At 39.6% G+C, this 25,264-nt stretch overlaps 4 protein-coding genes across 4 annotated transcripts; 1 reads left to right on the top strand and 3 right to left on the bottom strand.

Annotated features, from left to right (window-relative positions):
* Window positions 1-227: 227 nt before the first annotated feature.
* On the top strand, window positions 228-3,341 carry LOC133723541 (protein STRUBBELIG-RECEPTOR FAMILY 2-like). Its single transcript, XM_062150388.1, has 11 exons — window positions 228-378; window positions 490-616; window positions 1,552-1,690; window positions 1,784-1,855; window positions 1,948-2,013; window positions 2,094-2,165; window positions 2,269-2,340; window positions 2,563-2,634; window positions 2,721-2,786; window positions 2,872-2,937; window positions 3,020-3,341. The coding sequence occupies exons 2-11, from the start codon at window positions 520-522 to the stop codon at window positions 3,093-3,095; spliced, it is 798 nt and encodes a 265-aa protein (XP_062006372.1). The 5' UTR covers window positions 228-378; window positions 490-519; the 3' UTR covers window positions 3,096-3,341.
* A 14,672-nt stretch (window positions 3,342-18,013) lies between these two features.
* LOC133722988 (uncharacterized) lies at window positions 18,014-20,179 on the bottom strand. The gene has a single exon (XM_062149825.1). The coding sequence runs from the start codon at window positions 20,177-20,179 to the stop codon at window positions 18,014-18,016; it is 2,166 nt and encodes a 721-aa protein (XP_062005809.1).
* Window positions 20,180-21,123: 944 nt separating this feature from the next.
* On the bottom strand, window positions 21,124-24,284 carry LOC133721677 (putative pentatricopeptide repeat-containing protein At5g06400, mitochondrial). Its single transcript, XM_062148357.1, has one exon. The coding sequence runs from the start codon at window positions 24,282-24,284 to the stop codon at window positions 21,186-21,188; it is 3,099 nt and encodes a 1,032-aa protein (XP_062004341.1). The 3' UTR covers window positions 21,124-21,185.
* Window positions 24,285-24,387: 103 nt separating this feature from the next.
* LOC133721678 (uncharacterized) lies at window positions 24,388-24,613 on the bottom strand. Its single transcript, XM_062148358.1, has one exon. It carries the CDS (start codon window positions 24,532-24,534, stop codon window positions 24,388-24,390), a length of 147 nt encoding a protein of 48 aa, XP_062004342.1. The 5' UTR covers window positions 24,535-24,613.
* Between the last annotated feature and the right edge of the window lie 651 nt (window positions 24,614-25,264).

A 25,264-nucleotide genomic window follows, 5' to 3' on the forward strand; every position in this document is an offset into this window, starting at 1 on the left:
TGGTGCTAGCGATTCACCAACACATGTAACCTTGTTCAAAACGCACATGGGCCAGGTCGGGTTCTATTAAGGCCCACAGCCCGTCTGCATTGGTAACAACCTGGAGAAGCGGCACGTGTGTATGAGGAAACGTGAAAACGGTGTCACACCGGCTAGCAAATCCGATTCTCATGCTCGTTTAAACAGTAGTCACAGTACCAGTCTCCCTGGCATTCTTCAACCACCGGAGCACACACTATTTCAAACCCTCTGTCTCTCTCTCTCTTTCGTCTATTGCTTTCACCAACAGGAACAATCTCAAACCCTAGAGCTTCCCTCGTCGTAAATTCGACCTGGCTTTCACCGATCTCCGTTCTGCTTGGTTTCGATTTTTTTTATGTATGCTTTTAGTTACTACTTCATCTCTAATTCTCCGAAACCAAAACAGAGTTTTCCTACGTTCTGGCTTAATTCTCTGTTTCTCTGACGATTTCTCTTCGTTCTCAACAGACATTATTTATATTTCCTGATTTTCAAGAAATGGAGAAGCTGTATCGGTGCGTGTACTTGATAGCGATTTTCGTCGCGGCTGTTCTGGTGGCGTCCTCAGCCGAGATGTTTACTGATCCGAATGACCGTAACTTCTCGAATCTTTCGTTTTCTTCTTGATTTTCTCGGAGTTTCTTCGTTGGATTTTTTTTATTTTATCTATTTCGTTCGTTATCCCCTATTTAATCACTGAAATTACAGAAATAAAGTAGATCGGAATCTTCAAATTTCCGATGCCGGAGAAAAAGAGAAACATAGTTTTTTTGAAGCGAAAAATTAGAGTTTTGCTTTTTAAGTACTTTTCTGTTTAATTTTCTCAGTAGCCTAAAAGAAAGTTCACGGAAAATTCTGTGCTCTTCGGGAAGAAAAATTTGGCGGGAAAATAACCGAATCGATGATCGAGTCGAGACTCGGGGTCGCCTCTGACCCCGTATCCGCGCTGGATATTTCGTGGTCAGTTAGTTGTGGTCAGTTAGTTGTACGACACAACAAGTTGTTTCTGGGAAACGACCTATCGTATTTTCGTAGTGTACAGTAGAATGAGTGTTCTGGGTTTATTTGGAAAGTAGCATCTTACACCGACCAGAAAGGAAAAGTAGCTTTCATTTCATCACTCTTCAATTTTAGGTTCATTTATTCGTATTCGATCATATAATTTAAAGATCAAAGGGATAGACACATAACCAATCTGAAGAATTGGACAACGAAGATGCTCCTATTTTCTAGAGACATGGTTTTCATTATCAAGCCAAGGAAGTCTTTCAAATATTATTTGTTACTTGTGAGATTCCAATTTGATAGGCATTCTTTGAAAAGTGAGACAAATGATCTCCTTGGTGAAGTTAAAATGCTCAAGTGTAATGTGTGTGTTTGGCCTTATATGCACACCACCTGTTTGATGAAAGCTCCAGGCGACTGAAAAAAAGTGCAAGTTGTTTAATAGTTGTATTGCTGTTGTAGTATATACCATTGGTTACTATATCAGTCGGATCATATTGATTTTGTATATTGCTCCCTTATCAGTCGCAGCTCTTCATGATCTCTACAAGACCCTCAACCAACTGCCACAGCTGACGGGTTGGAGATTGGATGGTGGGGATCCCTGTGATGATGATGAAGACTGGATAGGAGTGGCATGCTTTGGCCCTGCTGTTGCATATCTGTAATGCACATATCACCATCATTGATTATTTACCATACTTGAAGTATTAGTGCTTTTGTACGAAGAACTAACTTGCGCTTTAATCTTTTGCAGGGCACTTAACGGTCTAAATCTGACTGGCTATATCAGTCCTAAAATCGGAGATATGTACTATTTGCAGCTGCTGTAAGTGGTTCTACTGTTTTTTTTTTTTTTTCAACTTACTATAGTTGTGCAAGCATACCTGTTCCTGAATCTTTTCATCTTTCTTCTTCCAGGGATATTAGTTCCAATACCATTGGTGGTGAAATTCCACATGTCTTACCCCCCAATGCCACTCATATGTAAGTAATATGCCTCATTCATGCAACTGTGTAATTTACGTATTTATAGGTTTGGTAACTCTGGTATCTGGTGTCTACAGAAATATGGCAGACAACTATTTGAGCCACAATATTCCCCCATGCTTACATGGCATGAAAAGTCTCCGACATTTGTGAGTTGCTTATTCCCTCACTGCTAATTTTTCTGGTTTTCATTACTGTGTTTTCAGTCATAATCTCATTGTACTCAATACCATTATTTTCTTTTTAATGCAGGAATCTAAGCCACAATTTGTTATCTGGACCTATTGGTAATGTTTTTACCGGCCTACAGAATTTAAGAGAAATGTAAGCTTATTTCACGTAGTTAATTTATGTTGTACTTAAGTGACATGAAATAAGTAGTGGCTGGGGAATGAATTTGTCAAAATGTTGCTATAGAGTAGTTTTGCTGAGAATTTTTTCTCTTGCCACTGGTTGAAAGTGAGATCTAGTTGAGATACGTAATAACAAGTTTGGAAGATGGTCAGAAACAGCAATATGAAATGTCTTTCTTGTGATTTTTTTCAGGGATTTGTCATATAATAACTTTACTGGAGATCTTCCAAGTTCATTTGAATCCCTCACAAATCTCACTGGACTGTGAGTTTTCATTTTGTTCTAGTCAACTTGCTATACTTTAGCGCGTGGCATATCAAATTTATATGTTCATTTTGGTGTATCTGCAGGTACTTGCAGAATAACCGATTCACTGGATCAGTTTCTTACCTAGCTGAACTTCCCCTAATTGATCTGTAGGTTTCTACTTGCATGCTCTTTGCAGCGTTTTGCATTTTCATTGATCCGTTGTTTTGATTTCTTGGCGCTTTCTATTATCAGGAATATCGAATGCAATTATTTCAGTGGTATCATCCCCAGACATTTTCAGTCCATACCAAATTTATGGTAAGTGATCAACTGTGGTTACCTCTCCTTTGCCCGCAATTCAAATAAAGAAGTAGACATCAAAATGTTGATTTCCTTCCAGGATCGGGGGAAATAGTCTTTATCTTCCAGGGCACAACTATCTACCCCCCTCTGGAAAAGCAGGCAAGTGTCATTGAACAGAACATCCACCCCCCTCCAGCAACTCGGTCAAGTGCCATGGAGAAGAGCAACCTCTGTACCAAATTAGGTGGACACAAGAAGAGGAGGCTTGGGCCTGGAGGAATAGGTTTTAAATGGGGGCAATAGGCCCATCTAGTATTCGCTAATTATGTTTTGCTTCAGGCAAGTAAAATGTTGAATTCAGATAATTTCTTACGGAGACTTTCAATTGTTAAAGTTCAATATTAAAGATTAAACAATCATGGTAAGTGCTTTTAGGGAAAAATCCATAAGCAACTAATAAAAACTTTGAGTTCTACAACATTGTATGAAAATCAAGTTAAGCATGTAAAATTTACTGGTTTTATCATGTATGGTTAATTTATGAAGAAAACTTCAAGTTTCTTAAATGATATTATCGAAACTACAAGTTCTATATATGTATGACTAGTGGTTCATTAGGTACCTACATTTTATACACATTTTCGCACTAGAATTTTAGATGAGTAACAAAATTTCTTTTTGTTAAACAAATTAATTAAGGCCCTTTTAGGCCCATTATGGCCCTATTTGGAAGGCCGGCCAGACCCGGTCCTAGTGGTTCGGGCCTTTCGGGCAGGTAAGGCTTATCATATTTAAGCCCTGGCCCGACCCTACCTCGCCTTAAATTTTGTTGACTTTTGACTAGGTCCGGCCCGGCCCGATCCTAAGCCCTAAAATTTAGGGTAGGGCCGGTCTTAGCTCGGCCCATGATGACCCCTAACCCATAATAGTAGAGTTGTCAGAGTGCCTTATTTGACATGCACGTTGACTTGGTTCAAACCCCAGCAGAATCAAATCCTTTTTCTTTTTAATTGGTTCTACACTTCTACTACACCAAAAAAGGAGTGGGCCTGATAGTGAGGCCTACGCAAGGTTCTAAAAAACGCTCGGCGCTAGTCGGGCGGTGACCCGGGGACTAGGCGGTTTTTTATTTTTTTATTTTTAATTATATTTATGACATATAGTTATATATAATTAAAAATAGGGTTTTTGTCCATTTACACCATTTTTAGAGATTTTTTTCTCACTTACCCCATTAAATTTTTTTAATTCCCTCTTACCCAAAACACTCTAAGGAGGTCTTCCCTAATACCCCATTAAGATTTTTTTTTTGTTTTTTAATTTTTTTAAATACCATTTTACCCTCACCCATTTGTTACTTAGAGAGAGAGAGAGAAAAAAAAATGGAAGAGAGAGAATCCATGGGAGACTTCGCCGGAGCCCCGTCACCGGTCGCCGGAGTTCGGTCACCGGCCGCCGGATTCCGGTCACCAGCCGCCGGATTCCGGCCCCCTAATAGAGGGGCAATAGAGGTCTATTGCCCCCCAATAGACGACTACCAACCATGTATTGCCCCCCAATAGACGACTATCAGCCATGTATTGCCCCCCAATAGACGTCTATTGCCCCGCAATAGAACTTTCGGTAGCCGGAATAGGAACTAATCTTCCTAAAATTAGACAAATAAAACTTTGATTAAAGAAAAAAAATGAAGAAATTATATCAATTTTAAAACGTCTATTACCTCCCAATAGACGTCTATTGCCCCCCAATAGACGTTTCGATTACCGAAATGAGAACTAATTTTTCTAAAATTACACAAATATAACTTTAATTAAAGAAAAAAGAAGAGGAGATTACATTAATTTAAAACATCTATTGCCCCGCAATAGACGTCTATTGCCCCCCAATAGACGTCTATTGGCCCTCAATAAAACCTTTTTTCCTTTCTTTTTTCTTTTTTTCTGGGCCTCTGCCACATTTTACCACAAAAAGAAAAAAAAAATTGATTAGGGCACCCAGAAAATGATCCGGGCACCCACGCTGCACCTTTCTTCGCCAGTTTTCGCCGGTTGCAGACCTGTTGCCGGTTGCAGGTCCTCGATTGTTGTTTTGATCCCAGTCAGTAGATCGAAACCGGAGCACGAAGATGTCTGAATGTCAAATCAGGCCCTCGATTGCAGATCCGTTGCTCGCCTCAGTTGCTGTTGCCGGTTGCAGGCCTCGATTGCTGTTGTGAGGAGACTGACGAGATGGAGATCAAGACGTGTGTTGGATCGTCGGAATCTGCAAGAGAGAGAGAGGCGTCGTGCAGGAGAGAGAGCGGAGAGAGACGATGATTCAGATCGGCTTGGCTACCGGAGTCGAAGAAACGACGACGTGAACAGCACCGTCGCTTTCCGATGGATCAGCGTCGGAAAATGCCGCGAATCCTCTACCTCCGCCTCTGGATCAACGCGCGGAAACGCCGCCGCCGTGGAAATCCATCGAAGTCGTGTTAGGGGGGAGAGAGAGAGAGAGAGACAAGCTCCGGCGAAGGGATGGAATAGAGAGAGAATGGCAGTGGCTGCAATTTCTTAATTGAGTTGAGGGCACAATGGTCATTTGATGTCAAATTGTGTAGATAGGAATAAAAATCTGTTGCTGGGGTAAATGGGATAACTTTGGCTCATTTTGGGGCTTTTGGTCAAGGACCCTTAAAAATATTTAACGTCGAACAATTATTTAAAATTAATCAAAATAATTAAAATAGAGAAAAGGGTATTTAAGAAATTAACAATCAGATAGTACTAATTATCCCACATTCAGAACCTCCCATCTCCTATTAGACCTAAGCCAAAAACGCAAACTTCAACATATCAGTTGTCGTAAGTCTCAACTAGCTTAACTATTTCATTATCTCTGTGGAAAGCTCAGTTCTTTGCAGTGCGCTCTTTCAATATTCAATCTCAATGCCTTCGCTCTAAATCCAAAACCCAAAACCCCATATCACAATTAAAGAAAAACCCAATCCATATTTTGTTTCTCTCATCACAAAGTTTCAATCTTTGCAGTGCTCTTTGAAATTTCAATCACCCAGAAACAAACTCAAAACGCAATTCGTTATTTCTCTGTTTCTATGTTACCCAATTCACCATATTTCAATTGTTCTATGTGGGTGTTTCTAGAAATCAAGCTTGAAATCCAAATATGGCGAACGTGGAGCAAATCATTTCAGATTCATGACACATCATGGCTGACCTCAATGTTCTCGTTCTCCTCCTTCAAAGACATCCCAAACATCTGCGCCGACAAACCACCGCATCCCGCAGCCGCCACCAAGAAAGCATCCATAATCTTCAGCCGCGTTCGAGTCGCTAACTCACTCATCCGCGCCTAGACCCTCCTTGACGATGCAACTCGAGCCGTCGTATATCGAGAAAACCCTAGCACCCAGATCTAAACGCCTAGCCGCCTAGACCGCCTAGGCGGCCGCCGAGGAGCCAAACGCCTACCACTCTCTCCTAGCCTATAATTGGAACGATGACCCGACGCCCAGCGCCTAGGCCGTTTTTTAGAACATTGGGCCTACGAGGCTTGGTCTACTGGCTCGTGACTCGGGCTTTCATGCGCGAGTCAAAGGGTATGTGACTTGGGCTTTTAAGTGAGGTCTGCTGGGTTGCTAGGTCCCGCGGAGAGAGAGTGGGCCTGCTGGGCTCAGCCTGGTCTGTTAAGGGATGAACAGTTATCACTCAATCTTTTTCGATAACTCTAATTGGATACAACCAGGTAAGATAGGGTGAGGTTTCGGTCTGCTAAGGGATGAACAATTATCACTCAATCTTTTTCGGTAACTCTAGTTGGATATAACCAGGTAAGATAGCGTGAGGTTTCGATAGAGCGAGGCTCACTTCATACCAACCTCATTCTGAATAGTGTCAATATTTTCCGAAACTTATCTAGACATCGCATCCAACTGGATGAGCTTAGTTGGAGAGGATTCATAACTAGTGCCATAGCGACATATGACGAGCCTCTGTGCTAGCTTCGCAGCTTGGGGCTGAACTTCTGGGTCGGGTTTGTTGTTCCTAATTTGGGCTTGGTTTGAGTTTCTAGCTCAGCCTCATTTAATATTCACCATTATAACATAAACAAATTCAATATATGTTATTAAATCATAACAGAAATAACTTAATACAAAAATAATTGTTAATAAAACCGAAATAAATTAAATTACAATGGAAACAATTTAATTGTCACTGACATAACGTATATACATTAAAATTGGTTTTTATTGAACCAATGAATTTCAGTAGCCCAGCAGTTACGTGCAAAATTAATTCATTGCATCGTTAAATGCTTCTGCCATAATGCATCATTACATACCCATAATTATCGATATAAAATATAAGGGTTAAATACTGTTTACTCCATGAATTTTTACAAAAAAAAACATTTAAGTCCCTCGCCTTTTAATTTCACACGTTTACTCTTCGTACTCTCAATTTTGGACCAATAGGTCCATTCCGTTACTCTCTGTCAAAAAACCCCGTTAACTAGATGACGTGGCAATCCCTACCCCATTAAAATGTCTATTATACCCTCAGTTCATCTTTTTTCTTTTTCTTAATTTTTTCTTCTTCTTTTTTTCTTTTTTCTTTTTCTGTTTATCTCTTCTTCTTCCACCAGTAACACGCAAACCCAATAGACATCGACCTCGGCACCTCTCTCTCCTTCTTCACAGACTCAATCTTCCTCACTTCCTCACTCTCTTCTTAAAACCCCATCTTCCATTTCTCTTCCTTTCTCTTGCTACAGGTTTTGCGAGGAGATCCTAGCCCTAGATTGGGTGGACGACGATGTTGGGTTGCGGTGAGAAATAGCTGCATATCTGCAACCAAAATTGTTGCAGAGACGAAATTGAAATTGATGCAGAGACGGAGGATGCACACCACCCTTCACGGACTCCTCCAATGCCGCTCTGGATCTATGCCTTAATCCCGACCGCCATCACCAACACCATTGCTCCTGCCTAAAACCCTTCTCCCCATCGTTGCAGATCTTCACGAGTGTTCTCGATCTAGGTTTCAAGAAAAATGAGTCTCTCTTGTGAGAAACATGTCTGATTTGTGAAAACTTTGATCTTTTCTACTATGTGGGTTTGGTTTTTAGTGTTTGTTTGGTTTTTGCTATGTGGGTTTTCAGTGGGGAGGTTTGTGGTGGAGTTCAACGACGGAGGTGTAGAAGTGGACGAAATCGACGGCTGAGGTGTAAAAGTGGAGTAAATCGACGGCGGACGTGGAGGTGGAGAAGGGGACTATGGGGATTGGATAGAGGAGAGAGAAGGGTTTGGGTGAGAGATTCCAGCCTTGGAGTTGTAGGGGGTTAGCTTCTTGGGGATAGCTCCAGGGAGGTGGAGGTGGAGAAGGGGACTATGGTGATTGAATAGAGGAGAGAGAAGGGTTTGGGTGAGAGATTCTAGCCTTGGAGTTGCGGGGTTTCAAAGAGGCCGCCGGCGTCGGATCGCATGGGGGAGAGGTAGCGGAGGGGCGAATCGGTGGTCCGATCGTCGAAGTTGATGGAGGAGGATTTCTGGGTTTCCATTTTGGTGCTCTTGGAAAAAGAAAAAAAAAAGAACAAAAAAAATAATTAAAAAAACAAATAGAGAGGAAGTCAGGGCTATAGTAGGTATTTTCTTCTAAAATGGGTCCCACAAAATTGAGTTAACATCAAAGGATTATCCACTTAACGGACAATTTAACGGCAGGTTAACGGATTGGACCTATTCGGTGAGAAATTGAGAGATGAAAGAGTAAACGTGTGAAATTAAAAGGTGAGGGACTGAAGCGTTTTTTTGGGTAAAAGTTCAAGGAGTAAACAATATTTAACCCAAAAGATAATGTAACTGAAAATTAATTGAAATATAACCGACACAATTTAATTTTGTAACCGGTATAACGTACATATTAAATTTGGTATAAATGACCAAATAAATATTATTTATGCAGCGGTTAAGTACCTAATGAATTGGGTTCAAATCCTGTTAATGCTTCTGCATTACATATCTTCTTATATAATTAAGTCAATTCTTGAGTGAATGGTTAAATTTTTGAAGTACCATATATGCCCTCACATAATATAAATATTAATAAATAAATAAATTATTTCTATATGAGGATAAGACAGTCAATAGAGTATATCATATTTGAAAAAATTGCAATACCTCCCATAAAAAAAGGAGAAGCTTCCTCAAAATTTGCTGTAACATTTTTCATTTAAAAAAATAAAAGCCAATTGACATGTGCGGAGCACATGTTAAGGGGCTAGTAGGTAATAAATTGGGCAATTACTTTTATAATTCAAATTTATAACTGACCTATTAATTGAATTATAGTGGTCATAATTCGAATTTGGTAACTGACATAATGTATACATTAAATTGGGTGTAGCTGACACAATAGTTTTTGGTAATGCAGCGGTTATAGGAGAAGTTACATATCTAAAACAAATTGGGTTCAAATCTCATTAAAAGCAATAGTAAATCTTTTGCATTTAAATTCTTCTGCAATCAGTGCCCAAGCAGGGGGGTATTTTGGGTATTTCACATTAAAAATCAGGGACAGTTTCAGAATAGGGATAAAAATTTATGAGATTTGATTGGATAGCCGCACTGCCACGTGGTGCGGCTACCCATACAAATTACCGGGCAGGTGTCTCACCTGCACTTCTAGGCAGGTGGGGTGGTGGCTGTCTCAAGTGCCCCTTGGCAGTGGCTACTGACAGCTCTGATGATTTCAGATACCCGGATAATTTCCCAAGAAACATGAATAGATGTTTATGTAGAATTCAAATAAATCAATGACATATAATTTTCTTGCTTCATGGGGAATTTCTCTACATGCAATCAACATTTATATGACATGTATGAACAATGAACGATTCTAGATTGCCAACTATGAGAAGATCCTCAACAGCAAGGCTATTCGCGCCCTAGGAAATGATCCACAATGGTCGAGCTTTTTGTGTTGACAACGTGTTGTAAAAAAAAGTGAAAGAATTACAGTGAGAGAGAGATTGGACGCAGAGAATGGAGTGTATATTATATTATTATTGAATAGAGAACTCTTTCTTGGATAGGATTAGAAATTAAATTACAATAATATCTCTAATTGGCTAATTACAAGAATGCCCACTGAATAATAACTATTTACAGCATATATTTCTTTTTCAATCATTCAAACTATTTAGTATTTTTTTTTTTTTTTTGAGAATTCAAACTATTTAGTATTCTACTATGTCAGAATTCAAAATTCTTATTACATCTAGTATCATCTCATGGATTAAAATGATTTTAGATGTGAAAAACATTTAGGTCATGATATCATCTTTACATGATTTTCCAGACATCGTTTTTAAACCGGCTGATCCTAGTTTGAAGTACATAGATTTCAACTAACTGCACAAATCTTGTTATGACGTCTGATTGATAGCACAAATGATAGATTTTTAATGAATTTGTTTAGTTTCTCTCATTACTGCATTTTAACTTAATCACTTTTATCTAGTTATAGATAGTCCTACGGATTCACGAGAAGAAAGACCACCCATACTGACTTTCACGCCACCCATTCTACTTCCAAGCTAGGCGAATAAATAAAGTTTATCATAGCAGAGTAGAGAAAACTAGAAGAAAGAGTATATAGGATAAATTAAGTTTCAAAATGAGATTCAAACTATGTACTGTGGCAGAGCTTCATTCAGCTACGAACAACTTTGCGGAAGAAAAGTTTCTGGGCAAAGAAAAGTTCCCTAGCCTGATGGCCAAGTATAAAAATGAATTTCATTGTAGAATAATTGTAGAGAATTAGAGTAATAGTCAATTATTTTAAATCTTATGAGAAATGTTTGACTGCAATTCCTTTGTTTTAGATTTTGGCTGTAAATAACATCAAGATGTCTGGACTCTCTTTCCATGAAGAAGAACAATTCCTGGACGTAGTTTGGACTGTTTCGCGTTTGAAGCACCCAAACATTGTACCACTTGTTGGCTATATATTGTGTGGAGCATGGACAAAATCTTCTTGTGTATGAATATGTCAGAAATTTATCCCTTGATGAGCCACTTCACAGCGATGCACACAAGCCTCCTCCGTCTCCAAATTGCTCTTGGTGTTGCTCAAGCTTTGGAGTAAGCACTCTATATTGTTGTCGGACAAGTTCATATTTTGCTTACTCTTTTAGATTTTATTGACTCTCTGCAAATGGCATTTTGCACGCAATAGACGTTGTCGTCTCTAGTTGCTCATAGCAACTTGAAGAGTGGCAATATCTTACTTGATGAAGATTTTGTTCCTCGTATCTGTGACTGCGGGCTTGCTATTTTGAGGCCACTGATCGACAAGCAATAGTCTTAAACCAAGGATCTTCTTGATTCTGAACATTCTGCCTTTGTTTATTACGTAGTTCAAGACCAAGGGAAGAGCAATCACTAGTGAAATGGGCTTCATTGCGGATTCATGACTATGAGAGTCTGGATGAGATGATCGATCCAGGCATTAAAAAGACATGTTCCTCAAAGCTTACTAAGCGGAGGGTGTACCCAATTTTGTGACGCACCACAACCACCTTGGTGTGAAGAACCTCATACATGAAGCTGAGCTCGTACTCTATCAACTGAAAAGCTCTAGTATAGGTTCTTTTAAGGAAGAAATCTCGACTCAGTTCTCGGTCTTTGGAGCCAAGAAGGAAGCCAACAATGAGTCCTTTGAAGCTCTCAAAGAGGTAATACACTTCTTGCAGCAATTGCATGTCATTTAAAGATTCTTCTAGATTTCCCTCAACTGTAAACTTGGGATCTTTATATGCATTCCCATATTTGGCCTGATTGGCACCACTACTTGTGTTGTAGCTAGGGACTTCAACTGACCTCATTGAAGTGTGGATTACAACAATTTCTTCATAGTCAGGTCCAGCAACCGGCTTGGGCAATACAGTCTCCCCAAAATGGTTTAGACTTGCAAGATACAGAGCACAAGTTCTCTCTCAAACTTGATTGTTCCAACAACAAGCATTAGTACAGTCGGAACCAAGAACTTGTTTTGAACAAGCGTCAGGTAGAAACAATAAGCAGCTGCAAGAACTTGAACAACGAGTCCAACCAAGTGCCTGAGCCAGAACTCATTGTCCTCAAGAGCAAAAGAGGTAATGGTATCAGGGCCGCCAAGATGGAGTAGAAGAAAGGAAGCCCAGAATGCCAAAAGATCTTTGTTGCCCTTCCAATTGAGGAGATTATGTGAGATCATATACCATATTAGATCAGTGGATTGTGCATACAATATATTACATATAATTTCTAGAAGATTGAAGGAGATTCTTATTGGTTCATGATGTTTATGCAAGCGAGACTAATCACATCAAAGATGTTGTACTCCGGAAACTTTCTAATATATATATATATATACACGAAAATGTTCTGAAGAGGACGTCCGCAACCCAGAAAAAGTGCGGACGTCGCTCCTCCGGCCTCAATCGAGCGGCGACGGCGCGGCGTGGCTTGCCGGAGGGACGCTGGGGGTCGTGCGGAGGGGTCTGCGGTCCGGTGGAGTCGCCGGCGACGGTTCTGCTGTGCTGCACAGAACCTGCAACTGCAGGTGAGGTGGCTGCCCAGAAACCGGCAAGCCCGACCTTCTCCGACCTCGAACGCCGCCCAGAAGAGGTCTGGGACGCCTCCGGCCTCCCTCCGGCCAGCCCCGCGCCGCCGCCGCCGCCGCCTGGAAGCCCCCTGCTGCATCGACGTCCGCACTTTAGCGAAGTGCGGACGTCCGCTTCAGAACCGGCCTCTATATATATATTTTTATTGGAGACCAAAATTTTTAACCTAAAACTGTGGACTATGGCACACAGCTTTTTTGTTAAAATTGATTTTTTTTTATTTTATCACCGTAAATCATGATTTTTAAGCAATGTTAGAACTAACGTCTATGAAACTCAAAAATTTGACCTGATTTTCTTATATGATTTTCAAAGTTGGAAAACATAAAAAATTGTAAATAATAATAGAAAAAAAGTATCACAATTTTTTAGGTCCGTCTCTTGGAGAAGCTCCTAAAACTCATGTTACCAATTGTGAGCAATATTCAATAAAAAAATATGTTGACAATGTTCGACATGTTTTGACATGCCATGACATACCACCAGTGTCCCTATAACATATTTAAAGTGTCAAATCATGTCAAGCCACTTATTTAGTCAATTTTTTCCCGTGTCATAATCTCAATAGTTAATGGAAACAAGCTCCAATGAAGCTTTAGGTTTGTGCTTAAATCATTGAACTTTGTTAGATTAATCCATGTATGTGACCATAAAGTATAGACCTTCCTTTCATATTGTAAGTTATTTCCAATTAAGTCTTGTATTCTCTTGATTTCTTTGCTACAACAAGCAGGAACATCATAAAGTTGTGGCAGTTTGTTGGGTCCTTAGTCAGTTGTCGCATGAAACAATATGTTAATTTAACTACAGAAGATTACTAAAAATCTAAAATAATTTGTTTCCGCTGCTCATGTCAAGTTACTAAAACTTACTATATGATTCTCTCATGTATCATTTATGCATATATGCTGTGTGTATATATTTATGTATATCTAAGGTTCAATCCGAATACTTAAAGAAATTAAAAAGGATAATCAAACAAACAACTAAGATAGAGTATAATTAGGGCTGCCACTTGGTTTGGTAATTACCAAACCGACCGAATACCAAACGATGTTTTAAGTTTGATAAACCGACTTTTTGGTAACCGAGACAAATAAAACCGAAATAAAAAATTACCGAAAAAGTTGATTTGGTTTTGGTAAATACCGAATCTACCGATTATCTAAATATTAGCTTTATATACTATAGTTTTCAATACACATACATGTACATTAAGAAATAAACATACAAAATTTCATAATAGTATGAACATTACTACATATACTACATGTATTTTTACTATTTTAAGTAACCTAGTCAAAGATGGTTAAATAACCTAGTTTTATTGAAAATGGCTAAAACTTGATATCATATATACAAAAGAAAGCTATAATTAGGAGATGAATACAAAGTTTACGACTATAAAATTGAAGAATCTAGTTTTGTTCATTCTAATTTTTATTACAAATAATTAGTTGTTCTAAAGTTAGTAATTCTGAAAACCGAAATACCGAATTTGGTAGATATGATTAAAAACCGAAAATTTTGGTTGGTAATTGGTAACTCAATTTTGAGACCGAAAGCTTTGGTTTTGAAGTTGGTAATACCTATAACCGATTCAAACCGACCGAGTGACAGCCCTAAGTATAATACATTATTTTGCCGTGCACCTTCTCGAGGAATAGCCGAGTAGAATAGAAAACCCGGCCCGGAACCCTTTTATCCAAGGCCCAAGCAAGAGAAACCCCAGCCTTGAGGTTCCCAAATAAGACTCCTACTGGCAGCCCATCCAAATAGCATTGATCAAAGAAATGTGCTTTTTTACTCAAAAAAAAAAAAGAAAAAAAAAGAAAAAAAAGAAATGTGCTTTCACTGTTTTATTTCTAGTCAAAAGCGAAATCTTGATTTCGATTGCACGCAAACAACACCTCAATCCCAGTCCCAAAGCAAACAGCAGTGAGCAGAGGAGGTAAGTTTCTTCCTTTATTTATTTATTATTATTTTTTATTCTTCTTCTTCTTGCTCAGCTTTCTGACGTTTCTGTGCTGAAATCTCTTCCTATTTGTTGGTGGATTATAGATTTGTTTGGTTTCTAAGCGATTAATTAGTTATGAAATAGCAAAAAGTTAAAACCTTGAGTCCTCAGAAAACTTGAACTTGTCGTGAAATCTCACTAAGACAGAAACATGTAAGACAAGGATTCAGCAAATGCGAAATACTGGATTGATGATACTAATATATGTTTATCTAGTTGCTTAAAGTTGTAACCTTCAAATTTGATTCTTAAATAAAAAAAAAAAAAATGGTTATAGAATTTCACTAGCAGAAACAAATAAGACAAGGATATGACAGATATGGAATATGAAATCTACTGAGTATTACTACTCGATGCTTCTCCTTGTTCTGAGTCTTCCCTTTTCCGCACTCCATTCTCATCACATTGGTCGAAACTAAGTTTGGGACATTTGAATATCTCCAAGTAACTCAAGTTCGGAAACAAGCCTTGCAGTTTTCCCCAATCCATCTGCAGTTCATCCAACAACTTTAGATGCCCCATTTGGACAGTCGTCCATTGACACTCCATGCCTCTGTGACAAAAATTTGATAGGCTTCCTCCTTTGATATAGAGCTTCTTTAGGTTCTGAAGTAGATTTGGCTTCAACCAATTTGGCATATTAGATTTGAGGGAAGTAATAGAGGTCAAGTTTCTCCAAAAGAACAGTGAATGGAGAATCTGGAGTAACTGATGGAACCGTTAACGGAGCTATTGAAAGCAGTTTTGTTACTTTTTTCATTCTGGTCAGCTTCTTGGTGAGTGTCCTCTGCACCTTCTCGGTGAATGTCCTCTGGAGAGTTCGAGTTGCAGTCTTGCCATATATTTGTGACCATAATATGGATAGTGACCGGAGGTTATTGAACTTCGCCAAAGAATTCAGCTCTCTTTCAGCTGTTTCAGCTTGCTCTCTGTCTATGTGGATACTCAGCTTCCTTGGATTTTCCAATTTTGTCAAGTCATCTAGCTTACAGTCATGGCCTCCAGACCTTGATTTACTAATGACAAACCCTTTAAGGACTTGAAGTTGTGAGAGTGAAGCAAGTCCCATGGGCATGCAACTTAGTAGGTAACACTCATACATATCCAACTTAGGAGTTTTTCCAAATCACAACATCCATTCAGGTTCAGGATTCTTAGATTGCGGGCTTTGCAAATTGAAGCAGGAAGCTCTGTGATTCTAGAGACTCCTTGGAGGCTCAAGTACCAGAGATGACTCATATTCTTCAAGCCTTTTAGGAATTCACTGTCCTCTACTTCAGTGAGATGCTTTGCTGAGCTTTGCCATCTCCCGAGCTGCAAAACTTTGATGTTTTCCATCTTGGAGAACCAGTTTGGTCTAAAATAAAGATTAGGCTCGCTGACATTGATCAGACTTTGGACATTTTCTTGACTTGAATGGAAAAGGCAATTCGCGTATATTAGATCCTTCTACAGTTCTTACCAGGCATGTCCTCTTAGAGGAAGAGAAATCTTTCGTTGAATTTCCATTTGTGAAGAATCTGGTTTTCTTTGCAAGCTTGATCACAGCTTCACGAGTTTTAGGCTGCATGCTGCAGCTGTCTGCACTTAGCCTGCGCTTTTCGTAGACAGGCTGGATAAGGCTTTTCTCCATAAACAATTTAAAGAATTCATTCCCGGTCTCCTTAGCAGTTTTGCCTTCTTTGCTCAAAGTATCTGTGAACTCCTCCCAACCCAAAAATGGATTAAAACATTCTTCTTTATGACAGCATCTTCAGGAAATACTGAGAAAAAGAGGAAGCATCGCTTCAGCGTGTCATCTAGACCATCGTAGATTGCCTCGATGTCCTCAATGCTCAAACCTCGTAGTTCCTCACCAGCGTAGGGGTATTTGAAAGTTGTAAGGTTTCAGAATTTAACTTGACTGAAGGTGAATAAACAAATTCCTTTAGCCTGGACACAATGTTATGAGTCCTATTAAGCTTGTTCCGAAGAAAATGTGTTACTGTTGGAATTTTTCAGTGCCTCTGTTCTTTCTTTGAAGGCATCATCTAAGCTTTGGAGAGCTAATTCTTTGATAGCACATTTAACATCATCTTCCCATTTCTGCAATCCCCCACAGGCCCCACTGATGGAAATGAGATCATTCTGGATTTCTTGAAGTATCATTTTCATTTCATCACTATTGGTGCTGTGGTTTCCGTTGGATGTATGGTCTTCAAAATCTGGCATGATAACGTCATTGAAAATCTGGAATGGTGTGACCTGCTTAGATTTCAAGTACGAAAGAAGATCCAGAGACACATAAAGTGTCTTAAATGAAGTAGTGACAAGGGTTTTTCTGGACATGGGTGGTTGTGGGGGATAACAAAGCAACAAGGAGTTGAATAACCAAATGAAGAGAAACAAGGTCTCAAAGAGTTGCTGATCTACAAAGGATTTGTTTGCAGAGATGTTTTCCTAATGTTGTTAAGATACTCTGGCATGCAACAGCCTTATGAAGAGTGAAGACTTTCATATAGTCAGAGTCTCCTGCAATGCAACCCACAATGCTCTTTCTCTGCAACTTCACGAGGTTAATTCTAAGCTCTCAAGTCTTTATGATTTGTATTACAATTTCTTTTTTGTTTTCTGGTCAATATTATCGAGTCTTTTTAACTTTTTGGCCTATATGACAAGCTAGTTCTTGATCTAGAAAGAAAGATTTCTCAGTCGAATATTCTATCCTTGTAGACTAGTCACCAGTTTTTAAAACCATGTGTGAGAAAGAGAGATTAGTCTCACATCAGATAAAACTCTAGAAGACATCCGTTATTAAAAGCGTTGAGGACTTTTGAGATAAAACATCACAGCGATGGGTATATGGTGCTTATGCAAAGTTCCAGTTTTGATTGTTTTGCTAGGCAATTTCAGTCGACTTTGTATCATTATATTTTCAACGAGTTCTACTTGAGCTCTTTTATTAGGGTGATGACCAGTCATTTTTGCTTAGTTTTAGTTTTGATTGTATTGCTAAGCAACTTCAATTCACTGTCTCATTGTATTTTCAATATGTTCTACCTGAGCTTTTTCATTAGAGTTTTTTGTGGTCAGATCCAGAAAAGTTTTTGATCTCTAAAATTGCAATCAGAAGCACTTTCAACTCATAAAATAGGTTTAATTTATTTTTGTAGAACTCATAGTTGCTTGGACGACAAAGTAGAGAATTTTTTTCTGTAATAACTTAATACAGAATTTATTTTAATTAAATTTCACATATTCAAAGAAAAACAAATGGAAATCTCAAGCAAAAGACTGTAACAACTACAAAGATGTGCTTCATGCATCCATCAATCCCCTAGGACCCCTACCCAAAAAAAAAAAGGAACAAGAACAAAAGCAAAGACGTGAATTTCACCTCCACATCCTTTAACTTCCTAGTTCTGTTTACTTATCTGCCACCCATTTTGTTCCAGCTTGGTTTTCGAGCTCGTAGAATTGTGTTCCCAAGCCCAGGTGATTCATCAGTAGCCAAGTGAAAGTGATCAGTTCTCCACCCCTACTTGGTTGCTGAGCATGTACAATCGGTCTACATTTAATGGAAGCATAGGACAATAATTCCACCCACACCCGGCTCATTAGCTCCCATGGGTCTGCCTTCGACTCCTTAAGCTGTTCTGCCTTCGACTCCTTAAGCTGTTCTGCCTTCGACTCCTTAAGCTGTTTTGCCTTCGACTCCTTAAGCTGTTCTGCAAGCATACATGCATCAAACAGCACAGATTTGCTTTTACTTCCCTTCATAGTCGCCGATCTGTATTTGGCTTTCACACCAGTAATCTCTTCACAGGCATTCGTATGATCTTTCACTGAATGCTTGCGAAAGAATCTCTTGGCCTCTGCACAAGTGTCCTGGAACACTATATGCCAATTCCCCAAAACTGGGGCCATCATTGGATGCTGCATCACCAGAAGATAAAACAGATAATCTGAAAGAAGTTTGCAAATACTACGCCAAGCGTTACTTTCACAAGCATCGCAAAGTGTTAGTTGATCGTCACTATCACATGCCCTTTGTGTTGCTTGTTTACCATAACTATGAGGACATTGCTTGGTTCCACTTTCGGCATAGTAGAGTTCTGTTGCAATGTGCCAGAGAAGAACACTTTCCGCATATTGATAATCCCCAATGCTCCATTTGAGGTCCTGATAGTTTGAATTCAGCAGCAGAGCCCAGTCACCTCTTTGTGAACATGCCTCCATTCCATCCCTTCTGTTGTTTGCTTTCAAAGATTTTAACCTCAGCTGCTTGAAGATAAAGTACTTGAGCTCTTCAGTGACTGCTTCCGAGGACGAATAGTAGACAATTTTGATTCTGCCCAGAATTCCCCCAACACCCAGATAACCGGCAAGAGTAAAGACACATTCTGGACGCTCATCCAGGCAATTCTTTATCATATTGTATTGGGATACCGATCCAGACCACCTTCCTCCTTTCATTATTACAGCAGCAATAAATCTGCTCCAAATGTTAGTGTTGTTGAAGGCAATGAGGGTCCAGTCAGAGAAGATTAGCGTAAAGACAGATATGATGTCCAGGAAAATGGCTCCACTAAACAAAGCATAAGTAAGATCAATGTCAAACTTAGCAAACTCTTTCTTTTCAACTGAAAAGAAGAACACCAAGGCAACAATGGTTGCACAGAAGCTTACTAAGCGGAGGGTGTACCCAATTTTGCAACGCACCACAATAACCTTGGTGTGAAGAACCTCATACATGAAGCTGAGCTCGTACTCTATCAACTGAAAAGCGCTAGTATAGGTTCTTTTAAGGAAGAAAGCTCGACTCAGTTCTCGGTCTTTGGAGCTGAGAAGGAAGCCAACAATGAGTCTTTTGAAGCTCTCAAAGAGGTAATACGCTTCTTGCAGCAATTGCATGTCATTTAAAGATTCTTTATGTGCATCCCCAATATATGGCTTGATTGGCACCACTACTTGTGTTGTAAGGACTTCAACTGACCTCATTGAAGTGTGGATTTGTACAGTTTCTTCATAGTCAGGTCCAGCGACCGGCTTTGGCAATACAGTCTCCCCAAAATGGTCTACACTTGCAAGATACAGAGCACAAGTTCTCTCCCCAAACTTGATTGTTCCAACAACAAAGACTAGCACCGTCGGAACCCAGAACTTGTTATCAACAAGTGTCAGGTAGAAACAATAAGCAGCTGCAAGAACTTGAACAATTAGTCCAACCAAGTGCCTAACCCAGAACTCGTTGTCCTCAAGAGCAAAAGAGGTAATGGTATCAGGGCCGCCAAGATGGAGTAGAAGAAAGGAAGCCCAGAATGCCAAAAGGTCTTTGTTGCCCTTCGAGTCGCAAATGTCAACTTGGGATTTGGTGATTATCCCTATTGCAACAGCAGCAATCCAGTCGGCGAGCAAATACGCAGACCAGATGAGTCCTCGTAGCAATTTGCTTCTGCATTTTTTCCGAAATGATGCCAAGAGCAGAGAAAGTTGCAGTGAGAGACTTAAGAGAATACAGCCCCGCAGATTCCACACGTCCCATATCTTCTTCACCTCTCTGGGTATAGGTAGCTCCATATTTTTACCCATTTGTGTTTATATTTCAGTACTGGGTGGTGATAAAAGAAGCACTCTTCCTTGATATGATTGAAAGGAAGCGTCTATCGCTCTAGGATTCCTATTCAAGATCACTGCAGTACCTTTTCGGGGCAGCGGGGTCTGAGATTAAGACTACTCAATTTGTTTGAGTATATGCAATGATTGACTTGCCTTTAAACTGTTTGGTGGAATCTTGAGTACATTGACTGTGGTGGACTTGGCACTTTGGCTTATGCACGTGGAAATATCTCCGATCGAGCATTCTCTTTTGACTAGTAGCAAACTATGTGCCTAATTGCTTGCCAACTTTGATTATTCAATTGTAATAGTAGTTGGTTGTTTTACCAGGAAGCTGATGAGACGAACAATTTAAATATATGATGGGGATTGCCGGATTGGTCTTGTAGCATATGCAATAGTATGCAAGAGACTTAAAGAAAGGGGTTCCATATACAAACAGGAATAATTAGACTAAAAGAAGTAAAATCAGTTTCAAATAACATTTTTCTCTGTAGAAAAATGCATTCAGGAGAAGACTATACGGTTACGTTGTCAACTTATCATCGTGTAATTTCAAGTAATAGCTTAGATATTGAATCGTGGGTTTGTATGCCTAGAAATTTGGTATTAGTGAAGGCTGGATCTCTTATGTTTTACTTAACAAATGGGTATCACTAGTAAGACTTATCATCTAGCAACTTTCAGGCTGGGGCATGTGAAACTGATATGGTTCTTGTGCAAACAAAATTTAAATTCATGATTGGAAAGTACAAGTTTTAATGAAAAAAGTGAGTAGTGTATATTTCAGAAATGAAATGTTTGAACGGTAGTTTGATCTAGTTCTCTATTTACAAGTAGGTTTTGACTGAAGACCCGGTTGGGTTGCTCAGAAGGACGTTCGTATATAATAGATAATAGAGGAGCTGACATTCTAATACAAGAACCTAATAAACCAAGATAGATTGATGAAGATAGTTAGACCAAGAAACCACAATATTCATGATATTAAGAACTTACGTTTTCTAATCAAAGATGACTTCTGTTCCATTACAATGCGAGCCAAATCTTGCTTACCTTCTCGGTTAAGTCCGTAAAATACAGTTCGAAAATTGACCACACTGGGAACAATCCCACTGTTCAACATTTCAGATATAAGATGCATGGCTTCTTCTGATTTCCCTGCCTTACAAAGACAATGAAGGAACATTGAATAAGTTTTGAAATCCGGCAATGGTCCTTTCAGTTTCATGTTGTGAAAGACACTCCAAGCTTCAGCAATCATCTCCATGTTCATGTACCCTCGGATAAGCGCGGAATAAGTAACAACCGTCGGTTCACATCCTTCCTGTTGCATTTCATTGAAAATTTCTAATGCCCTTTTGATCTGCTTCTCCTTAAAGAAATGAACTATTAAGGATGTATAAACATGAACGGTTGGCTTCATGCCAGCCTGCTTCATAGACGCCACCTTGGCCAGTGCTTCTTCTACTTGTCCACTCCGCAAAAGTCCATGAACGAAGCTCCCATAAGTATACCGATCCAATGTGGATCGCTCTTTCCCAATATCATCCATCAATGCAGAAGCTTCTTGTAACTTCCCAGCTCGACAAAGAGCCCTAATGTACAAGGAACAACCAAGAGAGGTGGTAAAACCAACTTTGGAAAGAGAATCTATGCATCTTCTAGCATCTGACAGCTTACCAACTTCACATAAACAACCAACGTAAGTTTCAACCAACTCTTTGTCAGGTATATGTGCAGCACGGATCATCTCCTGGAATATTTTAATTGCTTCATCTACCCTTCGACCTTTTCTCCCACAAAGAGATATGATCAAATACTTATAGGTACTGCCAGTTGGGTTGCAATTACTTTTCATCTCTCTGAAAAACTGAAGAGCAATCTCTGTGAGACCTGTTCGACCATATTGCATTATCATTATTGTCCATGTATCTTGTGTTATTGAGAAACTGTTTCTCCTCATTTCATAGAAAAGGTTCCTCATGTGCTTGAAATCTTTCCCACGCCCTGCAATTTTGATAGCCATGTTGTAAGTATCAGTAGTGTGGCAATAACCAGATTGCTTTCCTACCCATGAGAAAAACTGTAATGCTACCGAACCATGCCCACTGTGATTCCTCAAAATTTCCAGAACGAGTCCTGGAGTGTAATCAACAGCAGACTTCTCCAAATCTTCTTGAATTAAGCACCAGTCAGTTGAAGAGGACAGAATTTTACAAATTTCTTGCAAATCCTTGTCATCATAAGCATCAGAATTCAATAAGGGATCCATCTTCTTTGGTAGCAACTCCAACACTGTATTGGTCCTCTCTCCACTAGATGCATCACTACTTGATACCTCTCCATCATGAGGCTGCAATTTATAAAGACTTTGCATCTGCTTTACTTTTTCAAGGCTATCCATCTCTCCCCCTTTCTCCATATGAAGTACAACCCAATTGAATATGTCATCTTTAATGCGCATATCAGATGCCCGCATATGAACCAAGACCTTCAGAATCTCATCTGTCCTTGAAATTCTACAAAGCTCCTTGATAAATACTAAATACAACTTTGAAGTGGGCTTAATGCCTTTGTCCTTCATATCATTAAATACTTTCCATGCTTCAGATATATGGTTTTGGCGGACGTGGCCCGCAACCATGGCTGTAACGGCCACACTATCTGGCTCAACTCCTCTTTCAAGCATCTCATCGTACAGCTCACAGCCTTGTTGATACTCATTCTCATTGAAGAGGTGCTGCATCAGTTCAGTGTAGGTAGAAGTAGTAGGCAAATATCCACATTCTTTCATACTACGAAACAGATCAAGTGCTCTAGAAACATCGTTTTTTCTCAAGTATCCATTGATGATAATCCCATACACATTTCCATCAACAAAATCTCTTTTCTTCATAATATCCAAAATCTCCAAAGCATCTGCAATTCTATCAGCCCTGCACAGTCCTTTCACCAAAGTCTCAAAATATTCAGGGAGAAGCATAACATCTTTATTCTTGAGCTCACGAATATATTCCAAAGCTTCTCTGATTCTACCAGAGATACAGAAAGACTTCAGGACACAACCATAAACCACATGTTCAGGAATCTGTGAGACTCTCATCATGTCATCTGAAACCAAGCCCACAGCAGCAGTATCTCCGTAGCTAGCTATGCCATTCAATAACAGCTTGTACATATTGATATCAAGTCCAATGTCCTTCTGTACCATTTCCTTGTAAAATTCCATTGCCACGTCGGCTTTTCCAGCAGCACAAAGTGAACGTATCATCATTCTGAAAACCACCGAGTCTGGTTCAAAACCGCATTTCTTCATCTTCTCATAGACTGACAACGCTCTTCCAACTAACTTAGCCTTCCCATACATCTGGATAAGAATGGTCCAGGTCTTAACATCTTTCTCACACGAGTTCCTTTCCATCTCCTCCACCAACTTCTCCACCAGCCCAAACTCTCTTGCCTCCCCAGCTATACACAGCACGGTATTATAAGTCTTAGTCGTGTGACAGAACCCTTCTTTCAGTTTCACCCAATCAAAGAACCTTAAAGCCAAATGCGGCACTTTAAAGCACCTCTTCAGAACTTTGTCAACAATCTCTGAATCTAACTGAAAACCCAACTCGTCTAACCGCTCCTCCATCGAAACCAAACCATTTTCCGCCCTGACAATCTTCGTAACCTCATGAACTACTGGGCTAACATCAGTTTCAGCTACATCTTCCTTTTCTTCCAGTGCGTCAACCTTGGGATTTCTACACAGAGTTGCGGTGCAAGGTGTCCTCTCTTCCCCAACCTCACCAACCCCAAGAAGGGTTTCCTTGGAAATAAAAAACCCAGATGGAGTTTTATCCGCAGTGACATTTTCAGCCCCTAAAATCCCAGTTATTTCACTGAACAACGATCCAAACGAGCTGGGTTCTTCTTGTTGTGGTTTCAAGTGGGCTTTGTTGGGCTTAGATGGCTTAGTAAGCGTCGCAAAGTTATCAATCTTTTGAAATTTAGACAATCGGAAATGAAGGGTTTTAGAGGTTGAGCTCCAACACAAGGACTGTAATTTGGCGGATAAGCCTCGCATGCCTATTGCTTTTACAATTTGGTGGATAACAAATGAAATACCCAACACAAAATCCAAGAGAAATCAAATCAACTTACATAGGGAAGGGAGTGATCGGGGAATATCAGCCGACATTGAAAGGGCCGATATCTCCTGTTCTGAGAGAGGTGGCGAGCTCGTCGGCAACAGTCAAGCAAGAGGAGACCCAGCCGGTGAGAGCCAACCAGACCATCTCGGCCATCCAGAGAGTCATGTTCCATGGCATTGCCATCTCTCTCTCTCTCTGTCTCTGCACTTTGGTCTCTTTCCTCTCCTCTCAAAAGTCCAATTTTGCGAGAGCTCTTTTGTTGGGTTACGCATCCTAATTAATATTAATTAATGGTGGAAACAAAGAAAATAAATACCAAGTTTGATTCTTTTTTGGCTCTACAAGCAAGGAAGCTCGTGGCCGAGTGGATAAGGCGTCTTACTCCTAATCACACGGTTGTGGGTTCGAGTCCTTCCGAGCGTGTTTTATTCTTGTTTGGTTTTTAATATTATGAGTCGGAAATTTGGATTTGCTTCTATAGTTTCAATTATCTATGGAGCTTTACAGTCACAAACTTTTACAATCATCATCATTCTTTCCTATTTCTTTTACTTCCTTTTTTCCCCTATCAAAACATCTAAAAATCCTTTAGTTTTAGAAAGCTCCATGTAACGAGATAAAATATTCTTTTTTTTTTTTGCTAAATATGTTCCGTGTATTGTTTGCAGCTCAAAAAACAATGAGATCTGTGCTAATTCACGAGATGCAACCTCACGAAAACAACTTCAAAATCAGAGTTCTCATGCAGATTATGGAGAGCAAAGCGAATCAATCCCGAGAGAAATGATAACCTCCTATGTGTCTTGCTTCTTGAAATATCTTAGAAAAAAAAAAGTAAATAAATAAAAGGCCATAGCCAATAATGATCATAATTGCATTCATACACATTTTTATTCAGCTCTGATTCTGACAA

The sequence above is a fragment of the Rosa rugosa genome, chromosome 7 (genome assembly GCF_958449725.1).
Source record: "Rosa rugosa chromosome 7, drRosRugo1.1, whole genome shotgun sequence".
NCBI classification, from domain to species: Eukaryota; Viridiplantae; Streptophyta; class Magnoliopsida; order Rosales; family Rosaceae; genus Rosa; species Rosa rugosa.

Bases quoted from the DNA above. Each gene is read 5' to 3' on its own strand.
- LOC133721677 (XM_062148357.1), bottom strand. From the start codon at position 24,284: ATGCGAGGCTTATCCGCCAAATTACAGTCCTTGTGTTGGAGCTCAACC.
- LOC133723541 (XM_062150388.1), top strand. From the start codon at position 520: ATGGAGAAGCTGTATCGGTGCGTGTACTTGATAGCGATTTTCGTCGCG. The intron at 617-1,551 runs GTAACTTCTCGA...CTCCCTTATCAG, and splicing joins GTTTACTGATCCGAATGACC to TCGCAGCTCTTCATGATCTC. The intron at 1,856-1,947 runs GTAAGTGGTTCT...TTCTTCTTCCAG, and splicing joins ATGTACTATTTGCAGCTGCT to GGATATTAGTTCCAATACCA.
- LOC133722988 (XM_062149825.1), bottom strand. From the start codon at position 20,179: ATGGGTAAAAATATGGAGCTACCTATACCCAGAGAGGTGAAGAAGATA.
- LOC133721678 (XM_062148358.1), bottom strand. From the start codon at position 24,534: ATGGCAATGCCATGGAACATGACTCTCTGGATGGCCGAGATGGTCTGG.